Genomic DNA, 18256 nt, shown 5'->3' on the forward strand with positions numbered 1-18256 from the left:
CGGTTGCTCTCAGTGTGTGACATTGAGCTGAGAAGTGCCACCCAGCAGGGACATGTGGCACTGCCTCATCTCTTTGGTTGTCAAACCAACCCCAAACCACCCTGATAGGGAGGGTGAAGGTGGTGATAACACCTGCGGGATCAATCGTGCCAGGGAGCTGAGAAGGTGTGCGCTGGAGCTGACCCAGGGGAGAAAGATTTGATGTGCCAAAGCTCGTTTGGATGAAGATTGAGCAGACTTTTCCAGCATCAGGATATTTTCCCCACCTTAAAAAAAACCTGAAGCCCCTCCGGGCTTCTGGAGTGTCTCAAATGGGACATCATTGCTGGGTCAGCAACAGCCTCGTAGATCTCTGTGGTCTGTTGCCTCAACCCCCCTGACCAGCAAAGCAGAAACACCTACTTCAGCGGTAGGTCGTACCCTCTCCCAGGGTTTAGCTTGTATCCAGCACATTTCTGACTTTTAGCAGAGGTACGGAGTGATTCCTGCTCCCATCCTTGCTCCGAGCTTGGTCGCAGTGAGGAGCGCAGCTATTGTGCGCTCCATCAGTCACAGGAGAGCTCTTTGGGGTCCCTGCTCGCTCGGCGTCTTGGGTGCCATCCCTAGATGAGGTACCCTGGGTTGCCAGCATCTGAGGGTTGACTTTTCCCTGAAATAGCATCTCTGTGACTTTCAGAGATGGTACTTGGCCCCTTTCCCTGAGAAAGCAAGAGGCAGTGCAGCCCCGAATCCCCTGGGCTGCAGGATTTCGAGCAGCGATGCCAGAGACCTACTGTCACCGCAGGACTGATTTACCTCCCATTTCAGAGGAGAAAACATGTGCCCTGATAATTCGGAAGTGATGACATCTTAAATTTATGTCCCTCTCCCTAACCTTTTCCATAAGCCTTGCTTTCATCAGCAACCCAGCTGGCATTCCTCCGAGGAAGTCTGGAATAAAACCCAAAGCCAAGAGCTATGCAAGTCCCTGGAGCCGCCTCCGTAGCTCCCCTGGCTGGGGTTTCCATTCTGCCTCCATGGGAGCGCTGGGTCAGTTCTTGAAAACGAGGATGTTTTTACAAGGCTGTTGGGACATTTATGGGTCCCAACTGGTGGCTGACTTTGCTCTGCACGAGGGCTTCCCATCTGAGATGGTGGAAATGTCCCTTCCGATGGTCAATAATAAGTAGCTGAAGAGTGTGCAACCCCCAGAGAGGTCCTAGCTCAGTCGTTTTCTCCTCTGGTATGTCGTCTTCTGTGACCTTGACCCTCTCAAACCGGGTCCCTTTCTTGTCTTGCAGGACGTGGGCTCTCTCATGCCCTGTCTCGCTCTTCTCCCCTCCTAAAACCTCCTTGTGAAGGATGGCAGCCGCCTCTTTCCGCTACGGCATGACCATCACCGGGGCCGTGCTGCTGGTGACGGGGACGCTGTGCTTTGCCTGGTGGAGCGATGGGGAGGTGGGCACCCCGGCCGGCAGCGGGGCTCGCCTCCTGCCTCCCCGGGAAGCCGAGGCAGTTCCCAGCTCCTCCTCCAGCGCCCTGCTCCGCTCCGTCAGCTTCTTCTGCTGCGGCATCGGCGGCATCCTCCTCCTCTTCGGGCTCCTCTGGTCCGTGAAAGCCAACGCCAGGGTGGTCTCCCGCCGCTACCAGTACCATTTCCCCCGGGACCTGCAGTACTTCACCACAGAGCCTCTGGAGAAGTGGAACTGTAGGTGGGTACCATGTCCCCGCGCGGCACTCGGCTGGGAAGGAGTTGAGGGTGGGTTTGACTGTCCCGGCACAGCCGTGTCCCTAAGCCTGCTCTCAGGCTTGCTCGCGGGTGAGCTCAGATGAGCGGTAACGCTGCCGGCCGCTGCTCTGCCCCCGTTCTGTACTCTCCTCCTGCTCCCTGAGCAGAAGCTCTTGCTTATTAGTGTCAACCCCTGCCCGAGCCCCCGCACCCTCCCGTCCCTGCAGGCACCTCCGTGCCCACGCTGGCTGCTCCCGCGGCCGGCTTAGCTGCAGATGGCTCTCCTTGCCCTGTGGGGCCATCACCGGCTGAGGCAGATACCTCCTTAGCAGAGCCACTGAGCAGAAGACCACATTGGTTTTCTGGCATAAGGTCTGGATTTGGGGGTGGGGGTCATCCAGACCTCCGGCTGTTGAAACCTTCCCCGGTGCCACAGGTCTGCAGTGCTCTGTAAGGATGATGGGGTTTGTGCCATCTTTAAGGGAAGCAAAGTCTATGTTGAAAGGGAGTTAAAAGAAAAAAAGAAGAGGGTTAAAAAAGAAAGTTAAAAGAAAAATAGAAAAAAAAATCCTCAGATTGGCATTGAGATGGGAGTGCAGGCGGAGAGTCCCTCTACGAAGCCCGTTTTAGGGTGTGGGAAGACCCCTCGCCCCCCCCAAATAGTACTGCTTCTCGTTGGGTCCCCAGACTCTTCCTGTGTGAGCCTGAGATTTAGTCCCACTTCTTGATTTAAAAGTTTTTTGATCAAAAGGGTTTTTTTTCCAGGGACTGCTGTGGAAGCCGAGCCAGCCGGCTCTTCCCAGTGCTGTTTTATGGGGTCACAGCAAAGATCTTGGCTCCAGCATAAATCGGGCTCTGGGGAAAAGCAGCACTAAAAGAAACTCTTAAGAATGTTAAAACCATAAAAATTCAGTTGGAGCAGGAGGCACGTTCCTGGTTCTCTAGGGGTTTCAGTGCCCATCTGAATATCTGGGGGTGAGATCGTGAGCCGGTCTGGGTAGTCTTGGGGGGGGTTCTCCTCCCGTGGAGGGCTTTGCTGTGCCCCTCACAGGGAATGTCCCCTTCCCTGATCTCCCAGCTCCCACGCCAGACTGGCAGGCAGTGCCCTGGCACTGCGGGTGCTGCGGCAGCTCCTCCAGCCCCATCTGTGCTGGCATTCTCGCAGCAAAGCAACCTGTGCTGGGAGAAATTCCCCTCTCTGTATTTCCAAGGCAGCATCCCTTTGCAAGCTGAGGCTGTTTGGCAACAGCAACGGCACGGATACCTGGGGCGCTAGGTCCAGGACAAGGGGCTGCTGAGTTTGGGATGGAGGCATCCCTGTGGAGCATCGCAGCTTTCCCTTTGGACCAGCTGGGCCCCTCCGATGTCTGCAGCCTCCCTGAGCGTGCCTCACTGGGTTTTCCTCTGCAAAAGCAAGCGGACGGTGTGTTGCTTTCAAAGCCTCCCCACCTTTGGGGCTGCACCGTTCCGTAGGGTGCGGAGCGGGGCTGTGCGTTGGGTGGAGGTTTTCCCTGTACACAACCCGTGTTTGCTCAGCAAAGCACTGCTGGAAGCGGCACTGGACTTGGCCGGTGCAGGGAGGGCTCCGTCGGGCACGAGGGTGGGGTGCGACTGCATTGAACCGGGATGCCTGGCTCTCTCCCGGCTGCTCATGACACCCTGCAAACTCGGCTGCCGGCAGCCTCTGTGCTTCAGGGGGTCACTTTGGGGTTAGGCAGATGACAAGGATGCTCTTCTGCCTGCGGGAAGCAGTGCGGTGCGGAACGGGGGGCAGATGTCTCCAGAGGCAGCACCTCTGCTGCTTTGTGGTCAGGCACTCCTGCAGTCGTAGCTCGTAACACCGGAGGTGGCAGCTCTTCGAGGCTGCCTTGCCAGGCTGCCCTTCCTCTTCTTGGGTGAGGGGTTAATAAACTCAGTGGGAACTGGGCGACGTTGCCTTGTTGCAAGGTCTGATGGATGGTGCCCTTCCTCCTGCGTGGCTCCCCACCCTCCTGGTGCCAGGAAGCAGCTGACACAGTCTTCCAATGATCCCAGGCGTTCAAAACCTGCTGATGTGTTGTCCCCAGCACATATGTGTCCACCATGCTTAGGGATGCTCCAGCCGATGGGGTTGATGAGGTGCTGGGATGCTCCAGTTGACAGGGCACTGGGATGCTCTGGTTGATGGGGCACTGGGATGCTGTGGTTGATGGGTGCTGGCATGCTCTGGTTGACAGAGCACAAGCATGCTCCAGTTGTTGGGTGCTGGGATGCTCCCGTTGATGGGGCACGGGGATGCTGTGGTTGATGCGGCACTGGGATGCTCCAGTTGACAGGCGCTGGGGTGCTCCAGTTGTTGGGTGCTGGGATGCTCTGGTTGACGGAGTGTGCTGCTGGGTTTCTTCTTCTTCTCTTGCAGTAATTGGGATGCCAGCGCCATCCCCACCTACGAAGAAGCCCTGACCTGCAGACCTGCCCATGGTGCCCCAGCCTACGTCCAGCCGCCGGGGAGGAAGGAGGAGCTCACGCCGCCCCTGTACCGCTACCTGGAGGAGGACGAGAGCTGGCAGGGTGGCCGCCGGCGCAGCTCCTCCGACAGCGCCTTGTTCCGCCCCAGCCCCTCCTGGCTGGAGACCCAGCACCCCGGGGAGCCGCAGGCAACGCCTCCCCCCAGCTACGAAAACATCAGCATCCGGGGTGTCTGAGCTGGCAGCAGCGGCGGGCCGGGACTCTGTGGGTGGCTGCCCAGTCCTTGGCTTTAAACCGAGCCCCTTCCATTGCCGGGGTGAGAGGAGGGTGGGCGAGGAGCGGGAAGGCGGCGGGGTCCGTCCGGCTTTCCGAGCGATCAGTCTGGGGCTGTTGGGATTGCGGGTCGTGCGGGCGATGTGTTCGGAGCGGCGGGGGTAACTGGCATGTTTGAAAGCCTTCGTATTTTTAATAAAACCACTGTTGGTCGCAGGTGCTTTGCATTCCCTGCTCTGACTGACCCTGGGGAGCTCGTATCAGACCAGGGGCTGCCCACTCAAAGCAAGAGCTATGTAATAGAACTGCAGCAAAGAACAAGGAATTCGGCTGGAAAAAACCCAGCTCCGTGCCGCCCCGTTCGCTCCTCTGCCTTTTCAATGCCCCTTCCAGCCGTATCTCCATCCCTTCCACCTTGCTTCCCCTGCATACTGACTCCCACGCCTCACTTCTTCATTTGGTTTAGAGATGCTCAGTGGCTCGTGCGTGCGTTCGGGGCATCCAAGTGCACTTGGCATTTCAGGCAGTATCCTATAAAAAGACACCCTGAGCGGCTCACCCCCCTGCCTGCCCACCACAGACGGCTTTGCAGCCTTGCCCAGAGGAAATGCCAACTTCATCGCAGGCTGTCGCCGCCGGTTGCTCCATTCCACCAAAATAATGGGCTGCCCTAAGCCCCCTGTGGACCTACAGGGCTGCAGAGTGGCTGCAGAGGCACAGCCAAATACAATATATTATTTATAATATAATATATTATTTTTCATAAGCCGGGTACACGCTTTCCCACATGGGCAGGCAAGCAAGGGAACAAACCGAGGGCTATTTAAAGCAATGCTACAGTCTGGCTGTCGGATGTGCTGTGAGAAGGGGACACCTTTTAACACCCCAGCTCCATCCTTCCCCGGCTTTAGCCCCCCCTTCGCAGCCTGGTTGCTGCCCCACCGAGGCAGCCCCATCGGTGGTTCCCCAGCACCCAGCTGGAGCGAGGTGGGTGCTATTCCCAACTCACCGACCTCCAGAAAGACCCCAGAGCGCTCCCTCCTTCCCTGCTGCAGCCCCACAGCCCTTGAAAACACGCTGTGCCCTGGCATCCCCCTTATTTGGGGCTCTGCCAGCTCTGATTTACCTCCGAGTCCAGCTCCAGTCCCCAGGGCTGGGAAAGTCCCGTTGTTGGGACCAGCTGCTCGCCGGGTGCCTGTCTCTGTGCCCCCCTCTCCCTCCCCGTCCCTTCGCCAGACGTGGGGTCTGGCCGCGCGTGCCCGCAGGGAAGGTTATCCGGACACGTGCCGGGCGGCTTCACTGGAGTGTGAACGGCGGGTCGGTGTTTGCATTCATTACAAACTCGTTAAAAACTGGCTGGCTCAGCCCTGGGCAGGACCAGGCTCAACGTGCAGCTGATCCGCAGCCCCTGGCAGCCTCCGGAGAAAGAAGCCACTCCTTGCCTTACCCCAGAGGTGTGCTCAGCGGGCAGCAGCCGCAGGTAAACGGGCTTCCCGGCATCAACCCTCCCCTGCCTCTCCCACTCGGCGCCCATGGCCGAGGAGAAGACCTTTCGCTATGGGTTCATCATGCTGGGTTTCTTCTTGGTGATGACGGGAATGTTCATCATGAGCGTGGAAAAGCCCCAGATCTACATCACCTTCTGCGTCCTGGGTGTCCTGCTCGTCGTCGTGGGCATCACCTGGAGCATGTGCCAGTGCTACCCGAAGGTAGGGTCCGTCCCACCGCCACGTGCCTTGGGGGACTCGAGGGCTCAGCCAGGTTTGGGTGGCTTCAGCTCTTCGTCCCACCTCGCTACTGCAGACGTGTAGCCTCGGGCTGTGCCTCAGTTTCCCCATATGGAGGGTGGCGTAGAGGCAGGTCCCGGGGTAAAGCCAGCTGGGGCAATCCGGAGGGGTAAGTGTTGGATTTGGGGGACTCTTGCCCTGCTACACCTCCCCGCCGATGCCTGCAGGATGCAGCCCTGCTCCCTCACCCCGCTGTGCCCCTGCACCTCCCCGAGCCTGGGGCTTTGCCAAGCAGGCAGTGGGGAATAAGCCCAAGGAAATCAGCTTGTGTTCATCTCTCCCATGCAAATCGTCCCCAAACCAGCCCCTTCCGTGCACCCGCGGGGGCCGGGGGCTCAGCAGGCTGCCAGAACTTCAGAAAAAGAGGCTGTCAAGGCCATGGAGGTCCAGAGGGGCCCGGCCCCCCCCAAGCACTGCCCTCACCTGCCTGTCTCCTTGGCAGAGGGCACTGCCAGCATGGCAGGGCAGCCACGCGTCCCTGCCCTGGGAAACAGAGCTGGCAGAAAAGGCTTTTTTCCAAGGAGACGGTGGCTGTGGCACTCATCTCAGTACTGCAGGACGGCCTGTCAACAGCTTGGCTGCACCCCAAAATGTGGGGTGGTGCATGGGACCCCAGGGTCTGGGACCCTTGGGACCCTCCGAGTCCCCTGGGACCGGGGTGAAGTTGACCCCATCTCCCCCCAAAGCCGAGCTCAGCCCCGGTGAGGAGGGAGATGTGGCTTTGTCACGGTGCTCAGGGCTCAAGGATGGGCACACTCGGTGTTGTCCCTGGCCACCGACCTCCCCCGTGGGCCCCGGGACTCCCCCTGGGCTCAGGGACACGCACGACCCCACTGGGGACAAGGTGTTGAGAGCGAGGCAGCGCTGCGTTCATTCAATCCTGTATTGATTTTCCCCAAAACACCCATTTCCAAGCAAGACATCCAAATGTGCTGGGCAAAGACCGAACACCCTGAAGGGAGACCCTGGACTTTTTACCACTAACGATGGCCGAGGGTCCCCGTGATGCCCAGCGCAGCCCCCGGGGCTCTGCGTTTCTTTTCCCCCCAGATAACGTTCGTCCCCGTGGACATTGAGGCCGAGCGGTTCCTGGACCACAAACCCATCGTGCTGCCGGAGAGGGACACCCGGTAGGTCCCAGCACCTGGCGCTGGTGCTGTGAGCTGCCGTTTTCCTTTTGGCGGGTGCTCTCATCTGTACACACCGTTATCTGCACGCCCCTGGGGACAAGGGCAGTGTCTGAGCACAGTGGCACCGGGGACAACTGCACCTATTGCAGCAAAAAATGACAAGCGGGGGCCGGGGTGGGGGAGGCGAGGGCTGGCTGAGCCCCCCGAGGCTGGAGCCAGAGTGATGCTGGAGGGTGCAAAGCATCCAGCTGCGCTCCTGCGGGTGTGCCCCGGCAAGAACCCGCTGGCTCCACCGCTGGCGTGGGCAGTGGTGTGGCCTCTAAAGCACCTAATGAAGTCCTGTGTGCGTGTCCCCGAGCATCTCCTGGCTCCGCGGGGGTGCAGGTCCTGCTCAGCACCCTGTTCCTCCTTCGCCCGCAGCTTGATTGTACCCTGCCCCAAGCAAGAGGCCACCAGCACCTACGAGAAAAGCCTGCCGTCCTACGAGCAGATCCAGAGGCAGGCGGTGGGCTCGGCCCCGCTCCCACCCATGGCCCAGCCCAGACCCCGCAGTCGCTCCCAGCCGGCCGTGCAGGCGAAAGCAGAGGTCCACTGGGAGCTGGGGGGTGCTGGAGACCCCCCCCGAGAGCCGGTGCCTCGGCTGGAAACGGCGGCAGGCAGCTGGTATGTGAGGCCCGCGGTGTCGGGGTGGCACCGGCGGGATGCGGGGTGAAACCGTGGCAGCTTGGACCCCCGCTGTGGGGGAAGGGAGAGGAGGCAGAGGGGTCTTTGCGGCTCACACAGCACCAAGCACCGGAGCCCCAGCCCCACTGGAGCCCGGACAGTGTCTCAGCCCATGGGGTCTCTCAGTACCAACTTACCAGGGTGAAATCAGAAAGAAATCGGGATTGCCTTTGGTTGTAATTTGCATCTTGCTTTTATTTCATTTTATAAATATGAATGATGTCCCTCACCGGAATAAATCCCAAAGTCAGACTTTGGTAGAAATGAGACGCTCAGTACATGTCCCTCAAACCAAATGCCACGTATGATGCCCATGCATTGGTCCAGGAGATCCCAAAAGCGCTTTGCAGGCGATGGGGTGTAGGGCTCGGGCACCCCCTCTGCCGAAATGCAGCTACAGCTGGGATGGGGCGCCCTGCTTTCTCCCGGGGGTGCGGGCACAGCGCGCAAGGGCAGCTGCTACTTTGTCCCACGGGCAGGAGAAGGAACCTGGCAGGCAGGTTGTCCCCGTAAAGGCGGGCATGGGTGGCTGAGACAGGGCCCTCCCGGGGCGCCGCAGCCGCCCAGCAAGGGGACTGGTGATGCTGGGACACTGGTTGAGCAACGCTGAGCCCAGCAGCTGCCGGCTCTGGCTCCGGGGGAAACCCCAGCTCCAGCCCAGCTGTGTTTAGTGTAACCCCTGCCCTGCCCGAGCCCCTCAGCCCTCTCTGTTCCTGCAGCCCCCCCCGGCCAGCCCCAGGGGACGCGCCGCTGGCATCCCTCCTGGAGGACATGGACACGCCGTCGCTGGAGGGCTCCGTGCCTGGCAGCCCCGTGCCACGAGGCCGACCCCCCCCACCATCTGCCGCCCGCTCCAGCTGCACCCCGACCATCTCCCCGGTGGGGGGAGAGCACCCCGGTTCTCCCTGCAAAGGCACCGGGGAGGAGGATGACCTCTATTACGGGCTCCAAGAGGGGCCAGATGCTCTGCTCGAGGATAACGACTGCCTCTTTGAGCCTGAAAACTGATTTCCCGGAGAGAATGGCCTCTTGGCATGGACCTATCTCGTGGAGGGGACACAGGCATCGCAGCCTGGAAGAGAGGGGTTGGGGCTGCCCCCCGAAAGCACAGCGCCTGCAGCGTGGAGGAGCCCCCAGGCTCCTGCCTGTCCCCGCTGCCATGCTGTGCCCCCGTGCCATGCTGCGCCCCTCGCGCCCACCCAGCTGCACGGGAGGCTGCCGTCCTGCAAAACCCGAGGGGACCACCACCATCTCCTGACCCCCAAATTTCCACAGCAGAGGGGACAGCCAGCAGCAAGGTCCCCCTCGCCGGAGCCCTTTGAGTGGGCACAGATAAGCGCGAGCGCTGGGCTGGGCAGGATCCGGGATAAATAATGTCCTTAGGACGGGAAAAGATTAGCTTTGCTGCTTGAAGCAGGATCAGCATTTAGGTAGGTAAAGATGCATTCACCCCAGGTAGGCTTTACGAGACGGAGGTGTCCACAAAGCCTTTTTCCCACTTATCAAAGCCGCCCTGGAATTAAAATTAGATCCTGAGACACCGGCAGCAGGCAGCCTTCATGCCTGCAGGTTGGGAGACCGGTGACGGGGGGTACAGATCATGCTGTCCCCCGTCTCCTGCACAAGGACCAGCTTCCAGCACCGGCGGGGGCAGAGGGAGGAGGACTCGGCTGAGCCAAAATCCCGATGACGGCTGTGGCTTCCCGCGGGCCGCTCGAGGCGGTGGCTTTGGGCAACATTTTCTCTCTCCGCTGGGTCGGTGTCAACAGCCGCAGAGCTGCGGGTGGCTTTCCACGCCGGCGCCTGCCGTCCCCAAACTCCCTCTGAATAATAAGCATTTGTTTCAAGTCCCATTGATGGAGCGAAGCCTGGTTTGTCACCACGACAGGGGCAACGCAGCAGCTTTCCGCAGCCTGTTTGCAACATGCAGGGACGGCAGCGCTGGCAGGAGCTGCGACCTCCGCCTGCCCTTTAGCTGCTCGGGGCCGCAGGGATCTGCGTGGCTGAGCCTCCCCGGGGCAGCTGGGTTCAGATCAAAGCATCAGCGGATCCAACAGCATGTGGATGCTGAGAGTCCCTCGCCCTGTTTTGGGAAAGCTGGGGTGGGTGCTGTGTGTGCCCGGCATGGCCCCAGGAGGTTTGGGAGAACATATCTGCTGGCAGAGCGGCTCTTCAGCAAACTTATGCGGGTTGACAAGTCCAAAAGCGGAGGGGAAAGCTGCCCTCCGGCACCCGAGGGGGATGGAGCATGGGAGCCCTGGAAGCGATGCTTCCCGTGCTCCCGGGCCGCCCAGGGAGTCCTTTGCTGGTGCAATCCAGCGTGGTGCAAGAAATGGCTCTACCTGGGCCCTTCGTGCCCCCGTCACACCCCTCCTGGCGTTGCTGTGCCCTTTGCTCACCTTCGCGTCACCGCAGCAGCAAGGGGAAAAGGGCGGGCAGCGCCCCACGCGCTCGGGGTGTTTGTGGCCGATGGTGCTGTCAGGAGGGTGGGGAACGAAGACGCCGGTGTTTGCTAAATATTGCCGGCAGGATTGCGAGCGGCTGTCCAAGAGGAAGCGTTACCCAACTGTTTACACTTGCTTGACTCCTGCCCGTCCTTCCTGGCAGGGGGAGCGTGGTGGCCGCGGGGACGCCGTTCGGAAAGGGCCATGTCTCGCTGGGTTCCGGAGGGTGCCTGGGACAGGACGTGGCTCTGCATATTCGGTTTAGGACTCTCGTAAAGACCCAAAAGCTTTTCCCCACCTCACGTCCTGGGACTCACTACCACTTTTGGTAAAAGAAATGTAATTGGTAAAAGAAATGAAATTGTCAAAAGCGTTTTCCTTGGGCAGGGACAGAGGGGAGGGCTGAGACGAGGGGCTGGAGCCTCTTCCCGCCGCAGGAGCCCTTTGTGCCGCTGAATTTGGGTGCCCGCATCCCTCAGCGAAGCATCCTTCCCGCACCCACGGGTGGGAGGACGCTGGGCGCAGAGGCTGCCGGGGCCAAAGGGTTCCGCTCCCCCACGCCGGCTGAGGTTAAACATTGTGAGAAACGGGACATTCCTGCATGAAATTAAGGGCTCCGCCAAGCCCCGGGCCCCGGCCGCCCGCTCGGCTCTCGGGGGGCGCAGCACCCGCACCCGCCCGCTCCCCCACGCGTGTCACCCCACGCGTGGGAAGGCCACGTCCCGGCCACAGGCGGCTGGGACCGTCCGCACGGCGGGGAGCTGAGCGGGGAGGAGGAGCGGGGTTGCGCTGCATCCCACGCAACCCACGCGGGACAGGAACGGGGACGGGGACGGGGCGGGTCTCGCCGCGTGGGTTTGGCGGCGCGCGGGGGCGCGGAGCACCAGCGCACCAGTGGTGTAGTGGTATCATGCAAGATTCCCATTCTTGCGACCCGGGTTCGATTCCCGGCTGGTGCAGGGAAGGCTCTGCAGTTGCGGTGGCACCATGGCTTTTTAATAATCCAATCGCAGGGACCCGCCACAAAAATGCGGGGTGAAAGTGCCCTTTTTTTGCCCCGAGACCTGCCGCTGCTGCAGCCACAGCGGGATGCCGGGGGGGGCCCGGCCCAGCATCGCCCCGCTCCCTCTCACCGCCCCGGAGCTCCGTGGCTCCCCCGGGGTTGGAGGGCAGCAGGGGATTTAGGTGCCCTTTCCGCCTTTTTGGGGTTTTCTCTGTTGCCTTTTCTGCTCTCTCCTTCCTTCCCCCCAAACAGGACCCCCCCTCCTTGGCACAGACACAGCCGGGGGGTACCGCTGCTCTCAGCAGCAGCAGGAATTGCTGCTACAATCTCCCCTGTGTGCCAGGAGGGGAAACGGATCTCCACAAGGTTCGTTTTTGGCTATTTCTGAATATTTTTTCATGAAAAAAAAAATCTTTCTGCAGATATCCACTCCTTCCAGAGAGCTCCAGGACTGGCCGTCTCTCTGCACCGGCGTGGGGGCCCGGTGTTCATGCCAAGACCTCCCCGGGCTTGCTCAGCACGTGGGGGTGCGCATGGGGCAGGGTTGGCCTTCGCCACCCCCTCCTCTTCGGGGTCTCTCCCTCCTTCCCTCGGACACAGCTTGTCGCTTGCGCAAAAAGGAAGCAAGCGACTGCGGGGAGAGGGAGACTGTCCCCCGCGAAACGGGGTTCCCCAGTGTTCGGCTGCCCCGAAGGTGTCCGAAGCATCAGCTCCACGTTGCAGGAGGTCTTAGCGGCGCCTGATTAAGCTGAGCCGAAAATCAGGAGCGGGACTCGTTGCCGTGAGGGGCCTGGTGGGTGTCGGAACCTGGCCATGTCAGCTTGTGTGGCAGAGGGTGGGAGGCCAGTGGGGCCTGGCGTCCCCCCAGTTACCCAAACCAGAGTGCAGGCACCCACTCGAGGTGTCATTAAAAATAAAATATATAAATCCGTATGAAACATATAAATCCATATAAAACATATACATCCATATAAAGTATACACATCATTATAAACCATATACATCCGTATAAAGCATACAAATCATTATAAACAATATACATCCATATAAAGCATACACATCATTATAAACCATATACATCCATATAAAGCATACACATCATTATAAACCATATACATCCATATAAACCATACACATCATTATAAAACATATACGTCCATATAAAACACATACCTCCATATAAAACATACAAGTTCTGAGGAGCTTATAAATAACCAGTAAAAAATAAATAAGTCCCTATTTCCCTCAAAAGCGGGGAGCAGGGAAGGGGTTTGCCGAAGGTGACGGGGGATGTCGGGGCAGTGCGGGAGCCCGGTGCTGCGGGAGGGGAGAGGTGGGAGCCACCGGTGAGAGAGAGCCACCGGTGAGAGAGAGCCACCGCAAAGCACCAACCGTGTCCCGGAGAAATAGTATTTGCGGTGTGTGACGACTCTGTAGAAAATGCCCAAACAGGATTAGAGGCTTTCATGGAAACGTGTCTCCGAAGCAAGCCAGCAAGAGGCACAGAAAAGCTTTCAGCCCTCTCTGGAAATAGTCCGTGCGCCCCGGCGGGTTGCTTGCCGGGGCTGCCGGCGGTGCAGGGGCCCTCCTGGCGCACCCCGCGCTGGCGGGGGACCCCCCGCTGCTGCGGGCAGCGCCGCCGCCTCCCCTCCTCCCTCCGCGCCCCCGCGCCGTGCCGCTTCCCCGCGGCCCCACCGCGCCCTGCCCGGCCGCGGCCCCGTTAATGGTTAACCCGCCCGGGTGGGCCGATGGGGCCGGCGGCGGTGGCGTGATCCCCGCCCCGCCGCGCCGGGGAAAGCCGCAGCCGCGGGTGCGCTCCGGCTCCTCGGCTCCTGCGCGGGCGCGCAGCGGCTCCTCCGTGGGCGCGCAGCGGCTCCTGCGCGGGCGCGCAGCGGCTCGGCGGTCCGGGCTGCGCCGTGCTGAGGGCGCTCGGCGGCCCCGCGCACCTCCGCGCTCCCCGTCGGGGCTCCGGGCGGGCATGGCCCCGCGGGCGCTGGCGCTGGTGCTGGCGCTGGTGCTGGCGCGGGCGGCGGCGGAGCTGGCGGAGGAGCTGGTGCTGGCCCTGGGGGCGGCCGAGGAGGAGGCAGCCGCCGTCGGGGCCGCCCCCTCGGGGCCCGCCGCCTTCCATCGCGCCGCCAAGGTGAGGAGCGGGGGGGGGTGGGGGGTGGGGGGGGGGGCGGCCACGCGTCCGTGTCCCCCAAACCCAAGCCCGGCGCTTGTGTCCCCGCAGGCGTCGTGGCGGCTGCCCGGGCGCTACGTGGTGGTGCTGCGGCTGGGCAGCGGCGAGGCCGAGGTGCGAGGCACGGCACGGCGGCTGCAGGCCCGGGCGGCTCGGCGGGGATACCTGACCGAGCTGCTGCACGTCTTCCACCTCCTGCCTGCCTTCCTGGTGAAGATGAGCAGCGACGTCCTGGACACGGTACGTGGGGCGTACGGTGGCGGGTGGCGGCGGGGGGCAGCAGCGGAGGTGGGCTCTGGCAGGGGGTGGCAGCCCCAGCCTTGGGGGGAACAGGAGCTGTGCCACCACGCCGGGCGCTGTGCCTCCTCCCCGCAGGCGCTGAAGCTGCCGCACGTGGAGTACGTCGAGGAGGACGCTTACGTCTTTGCCCAGAGTATCCCCTGGAACCTGGGCAGGATCGTGCCGCCGCAGCCCAGCTCGGGCGCCTACAGCCCTCCCAGTAAGTGCTGGCACCTGGGGGGAGGACCACGGGGGTTCGGGGAAGGGTCAGTGACCCCGTCCCCTCTCCTGATCTCGGGGGGATGGCGGTATCCCCCTGCCCCATGGTGCTGCGGGTCTGGAGCTGCATTGTGGGAGCATCCCAGGTGGCCTGGGCTGACCGCGGTGGCGGTTGCCTTTCCCCCCGGCTGCGTCCCCGGTAGATAAAGGTGACCTGGTGGAGATTTACCTGCTGGACACCAGCGTGCAGAGCACCCATCGGGAGATCGAGGGCAGGGTGCTTGTGACCGACTTCGAAAGCGTCCCTGAGGAGGACGGCACCCGCTTCCACAGGCAGGTGAGCCCCGAGGTGCCGCATGCTGCAGCCCGGCAAGAGCATCCCCCTGCACCCACACAGCCCGGGCTTGTGGTGGGGCTTCCCAGGACAGGAGAGTCACTCGGCTCGTGCCAAAATGCCGGGCAGGACACGCAGCAGTGGGAGCTGTGGTCCTGGGGGATGTTGGAACCCTCAATGTGGTCTGTTTGGGGCTGTGGCTGAGCAGGGCAGGGCTCCTTTCTGGGGAAAGGAGCTGGGGGGGGCATGGGTGCGTGTCAAGGTGTCATTGCAAGAGGGAATTGAGGTCCACCCCACAGCCGGGGCCGTGAAGGCTGCCTGCACCCTGCAGTGGGTGCTAGTGCTGCCTTGCATGGCTTGCATCGCTGTGTCTGTAGGGGAGCCCAGTGCTAGCACAGCCCGGGGGAAGGGTGGCTGCATCCCTCATCCTTTCTGCCAGCTTTTCTCCTGCACAGGATGATTTTTTTTATCTTCCCCCACCCCAAAATATTTTTAAAGATTAATTCTGCAGTGGGATTTAGCTGGTGCAAAGAACAAGGGGTGGGGTGGGGTAGGGTGGGATGAGGAGGACGCTGTGGTGTTGCAAACCTGCTTTGATGCAATGGGCCGGGGCGTGAAACCGTGGTCCCTGTGCCAGGCCAGCAAGTGCGACAGCCACGGGACCCACATGGCTGGGGTGCTGAGCGGGCGTGACGCTGGCGTGGCCACGGGCGCCAATGTCCACAGCCTTCGCGTGCTGAACTGCCAGGGGAAGGGCACTGTCAGCGGGACCCTCATCGGTGAGTCACCCCACGCCCCAGAGAGGAGCGCGCTCCCTCCCGGAGCCCCGCGCCTCGTCCCCATCCTGCGAGAGTGTCCTGTCCCTCGTCTCATCCCCCCCAGGTCTGGAGTTTATCAAGGCGGCGCTGGAGGCTCAGCCCTACGCGCTGCCGGTGGTGCTGCTGCCCTTCGCCGGCGCCTACAGCCGTGTGCTGAACGCCGGCTGTCGGCGAATGGCACAGATGGGGGTGGTGATGGTCGCAGCTGCTGGTAACTACAAGGACGATGCCTGCCTGTACTCGCCAGCGTCCGAGCCGGAGGTACGGGCTGCGGGGGCTCCCTGAGGTGTGGGGATGTGCAGGGACACGCTGCCACCTCCCTAGGCTCATCCGCTTCAGTGCCAAGTCAGCTGAGCAGGCTGAGGCTGTGCATCCCGTCCCACCCACGTCCCGCTCCGTCACCACCCTGGCAGGTCATCACGGTCGGCGCCACCAACAGCGAGGACCAGCCCGCCTCCATCGGCACCCTGGGCACCAACTTTGGCCGCTGCGTGGACCTGTTCGCCCCGGGGGATGACATCATCGGCGCCTCCAGCGACTGCAGCACGTGCTTCACAGCGCAGAGCGGGACGTCGCAGGCGGCTGCGCACGTGGCAGGCGAGCTGGGCTCCGGGGTGGCGGGCAGGGATGGCTCTCCGCTTGCCCCGAGCGGTGCTGGCGCTGGGCACGTGTCCCTGCAGGCACAGGGCATTGGGGCTGCCTGTGCTGGGGACACTTTTGCGTGCCACGGTGCCATGGTTTTGGCACGTTTGGGTGCTGCAGCCTGCACAGAGCTCCCGCATCCTGTGCGTGCGGATGATGGGCTGCAGTGATTCCTTCTCCTGTCTCTCTGGACTTACGTTGCTCGGGGGAGTCGTACGTAGGCGGCTGCATGGCCCCTGGTTCTCACTGTGGGCCCCTGGGCTCTTGGCAGGCATCGCCGCCATGCTGCTCAGCGCCGAGCCCCAGCTGAGCCTCGCCGAGCTCCGGCAGCGCCTCCTGCACTTCGCCACCAAGAATGTCATGGACATGGATTGGTTCCCCGAGGAGCAGCGGCTCCAGACGCCCAACAGTGTGGCTGGGCTGCCCGCCCGGCTGGGCGCAGGTAAGGACCCCAGGTGCTGGCTGTGTGCCTGGCAGAGCTCTGCCCTTACCAGGGAAAGAGGTGCCTGGGTGAAAGCATGGCGCATCTGCAGGGCATGTCCCGCCCTGTGCTGTGCCGGGGATGGCTGAGCCCGAGCGCGGCTGTTTGCATGCAGAGGGTAGGGGGGAGACCCGCCAGTCCTTGTTGGCAGCCCAGTCTGTGCCGTGGGCTCTGGGTGCCGCTGTGGGTGTCCACCCCACCGCTGACGCCATCTGCCCCATTGCAGACAAGCAGCTGTACTGCCGCTCGGTGTGGTCGGCACGGTCAGGCCTTACCCGGCACGCCACGGCTGTGGCTCGCTGCGCCGGTGCCGAGGAGATGCTCAGCTGCTCCAGCTTCTCCCGCAGCGGCAGGAGGCTGGGGGAGCACATGGAGGTGAGTAGGGCGTGCGGAGACAGAAGTACTGCCCCTGGGGTGCCCACTGGCCTCGGAGGTGTATCCCCAGGCCCCTGAGCACCCCCGGTGATGCCGTGCTGCCCCGGCCGCAGGAGAAGGACGGGCAGAAGCAGTGCGTGGCACACAACGCTTTCCGGGGCCAGGGCGTCTACGCCATCGCCAGGTGCTGCACGTGGCCCAGAGCCGAGTGCCGGATCAACGCCAGCTCCCCGGCGGCCGAGGGGGCCGGCTGCTCCCCACAGGACCACGTGCTGACTGGTAACACGTTGCAGACCCTTGAGCCAACACCCTGATGGCCAAGGGTGTTTCTTCCAGAAAATCTCTGGGACCTGGGGGTAAAAGCGCGGGTGTGAGTGCTGAGCGGTGGGGGGGGACACGTGCAGGGAGGCAGGCAAGGCTCAGGGCTCAGCGGGGACATCCCTTAGCGCCTGCGTGTGTGCTGGGATGGTGCCGCAGCCCCCCCGTGCCGACAGCCCCTCTCCCCTCGGCAGGGTGCAGTTTCCACTCCCCCGCCACAGCGCTGGGTGATGGCGGCAGACCCGTCCCAGGGCCGGGGAGCGGGCCCAGCCGCTGCACCGGCAGGACAGAGGTGATGGTGCACGCCTTGTGCTGCCCCGCCACCAGCCTCGAGTGCCGGGTGAAGGAGCACGCGTCCCCAGGCTCTGCGGAGAAGGTAGGGACAGTGCAGGCTCCTCTGCCGTGGTGTTGTCCTCGCCTCTGCTCATCCCTTCTCCCACCCTGATGGGGGGTCAGGTTGGCTTCGGCATCTCATTGCGACTGTAGCCCCAGCCCCAGCCTTCACTGGTGTGCCCAGTTGCCCACCTGTAATGGGACACCCACCGTGGCCAGGGTCCAGCGGCTCAGTGTGACACCAGCCACATCACCCTGAGCACTGGGGACCATCGAGGACAGGCAGACCTCTGCCCCTGTGCTGACCTGTGGAGGGTGACTTCTCCCCCATTAGGTGACTGTGTCCTGTGACAACGGCTGGACGCTGACAGGCTGTAACGCCCATTCCCAGAGCCCCGGCACCATGGGAGCCTACGCCGTGGACGATACCTGCGTGGCAGCCGGTGTCCCGGGCAGCAGCGTGGCTGCGGCCATCGCCATTTGCTGCCGGAGCCAGCAGTAGGGACAGGCTGAGCTGGAGATGCGGCTGCCCCAGCCCGGCGTAGCAGGGATGGGTGCTTTGCTGGACCACTGCATCGCTGGCTCGGTACCTTTCCGGGGCTGAGCTGCCGCTCCCGGCACGGTCCACGCTCCGACACGCAGCTGCTGACGACCTCCACACTTGGGCTGCTGTGATGGTGGGGTACAAGTTCATCGCCCTCTCGCACACAGTGGGGCCGAGACCCAGGGCGGCCCTGCAAGAGCTCTCCAAGCAGCCCCCGC

The 18256-nt window shown here is 62.4% G+C and overlaps 3 protein-coding genes and 1 non-coding gene across 4 annotated transcripts; all 4 read left to right on the top strand.

The window, feature by feature from the left end:
- Window positions 1-1320: 1320 nt before the first annotated feature.
- Window positions 1321-4392, top strand: TMEM61 (transmembrane protein 61). Its single transcript, XM_059822330.1, has 2 exons — window positions 1321-1691; window positions 4107-4392. The coding sequence occupies exons 1-2, from the start codon at window positions 1342-1344 to the stop codon at window positions 4390-4392; spliced, it is 636 nt and encodes a 211-aa protein (XP_059678313.1). The 5' UTR covers window positions 1321-1341.
- Window positions 4393-5961: 1569 nt separating this feature from the next.
- Window positions 5962-9077, top strand: BSND (barttin CLCNK type accessory subunit beta). The gene is made up of 4 exons (XM_059821595.1): window positions 5962-6138; window positions 7267-7346; window positions 7767-8009; window positions 8789-9077. The coding sequence occupies exons 1-4, from the start codon at window positions 5962-5964 to the stop codon at window positions 9075-9077; spliced, it is 789 nt and encodes a 262-aa protein (XP_059677578.1).
- A 2324-nt stretch (window positions 9078-11401) lies between these two features.
- On the top strand, window positions 11402-11472 carry TRNAG-CCC (transfer RNA glycine (anticodon CCC)). Its single transcript has one exon. It is a non-coding gene; the product is annotated as a tRNA-Gly (tRNA).
- A 2022-nt stretch (window positions 11473-13494) lies between these two features.
- Window positions 13495-17996, top strand: PCSK9 (proprotein convertase subtilisin/kexin type 9). The gene is made up of 12 exons (XM_059822017.1): window positions 13495-13656; window positions 13747-13935; window positions 14071-14194; window positions 14397-14530; window positions 15165-15306; window positions 15410-15606; window positions 15759-15942; window positions 16259-16429; window positions 16695-16843; window positions 16957-17122; window positions 17356-17537; window positions 17829-17996. The coding sequence occupies exons 1-12, from the start codon at window positions 13495-13497 to the stop codon at window positions 17994-17996; spliced, it is 1968 nt and encodes a 655-aa protein (XP_059678000.1).
- Window positions 17997-18256: the final 260 nt, after the last annotated feature.

The sequence above is a fragment of the Gavia stellata genome, chromosome 10 (genome assembly GCF_030936135.1).
Source record: "Gavia stellata isolate bGavSte3 chromosome 10, bGavSte3.hap2, whole genome shotgun sequence".
NCBI classification, from domain to species: domain Eukaryota; kingdom Metazoa; phylum Chordata; class Aves; order Gaviiformes; family Gaviidae; genus Gavia; species Gavia stellata.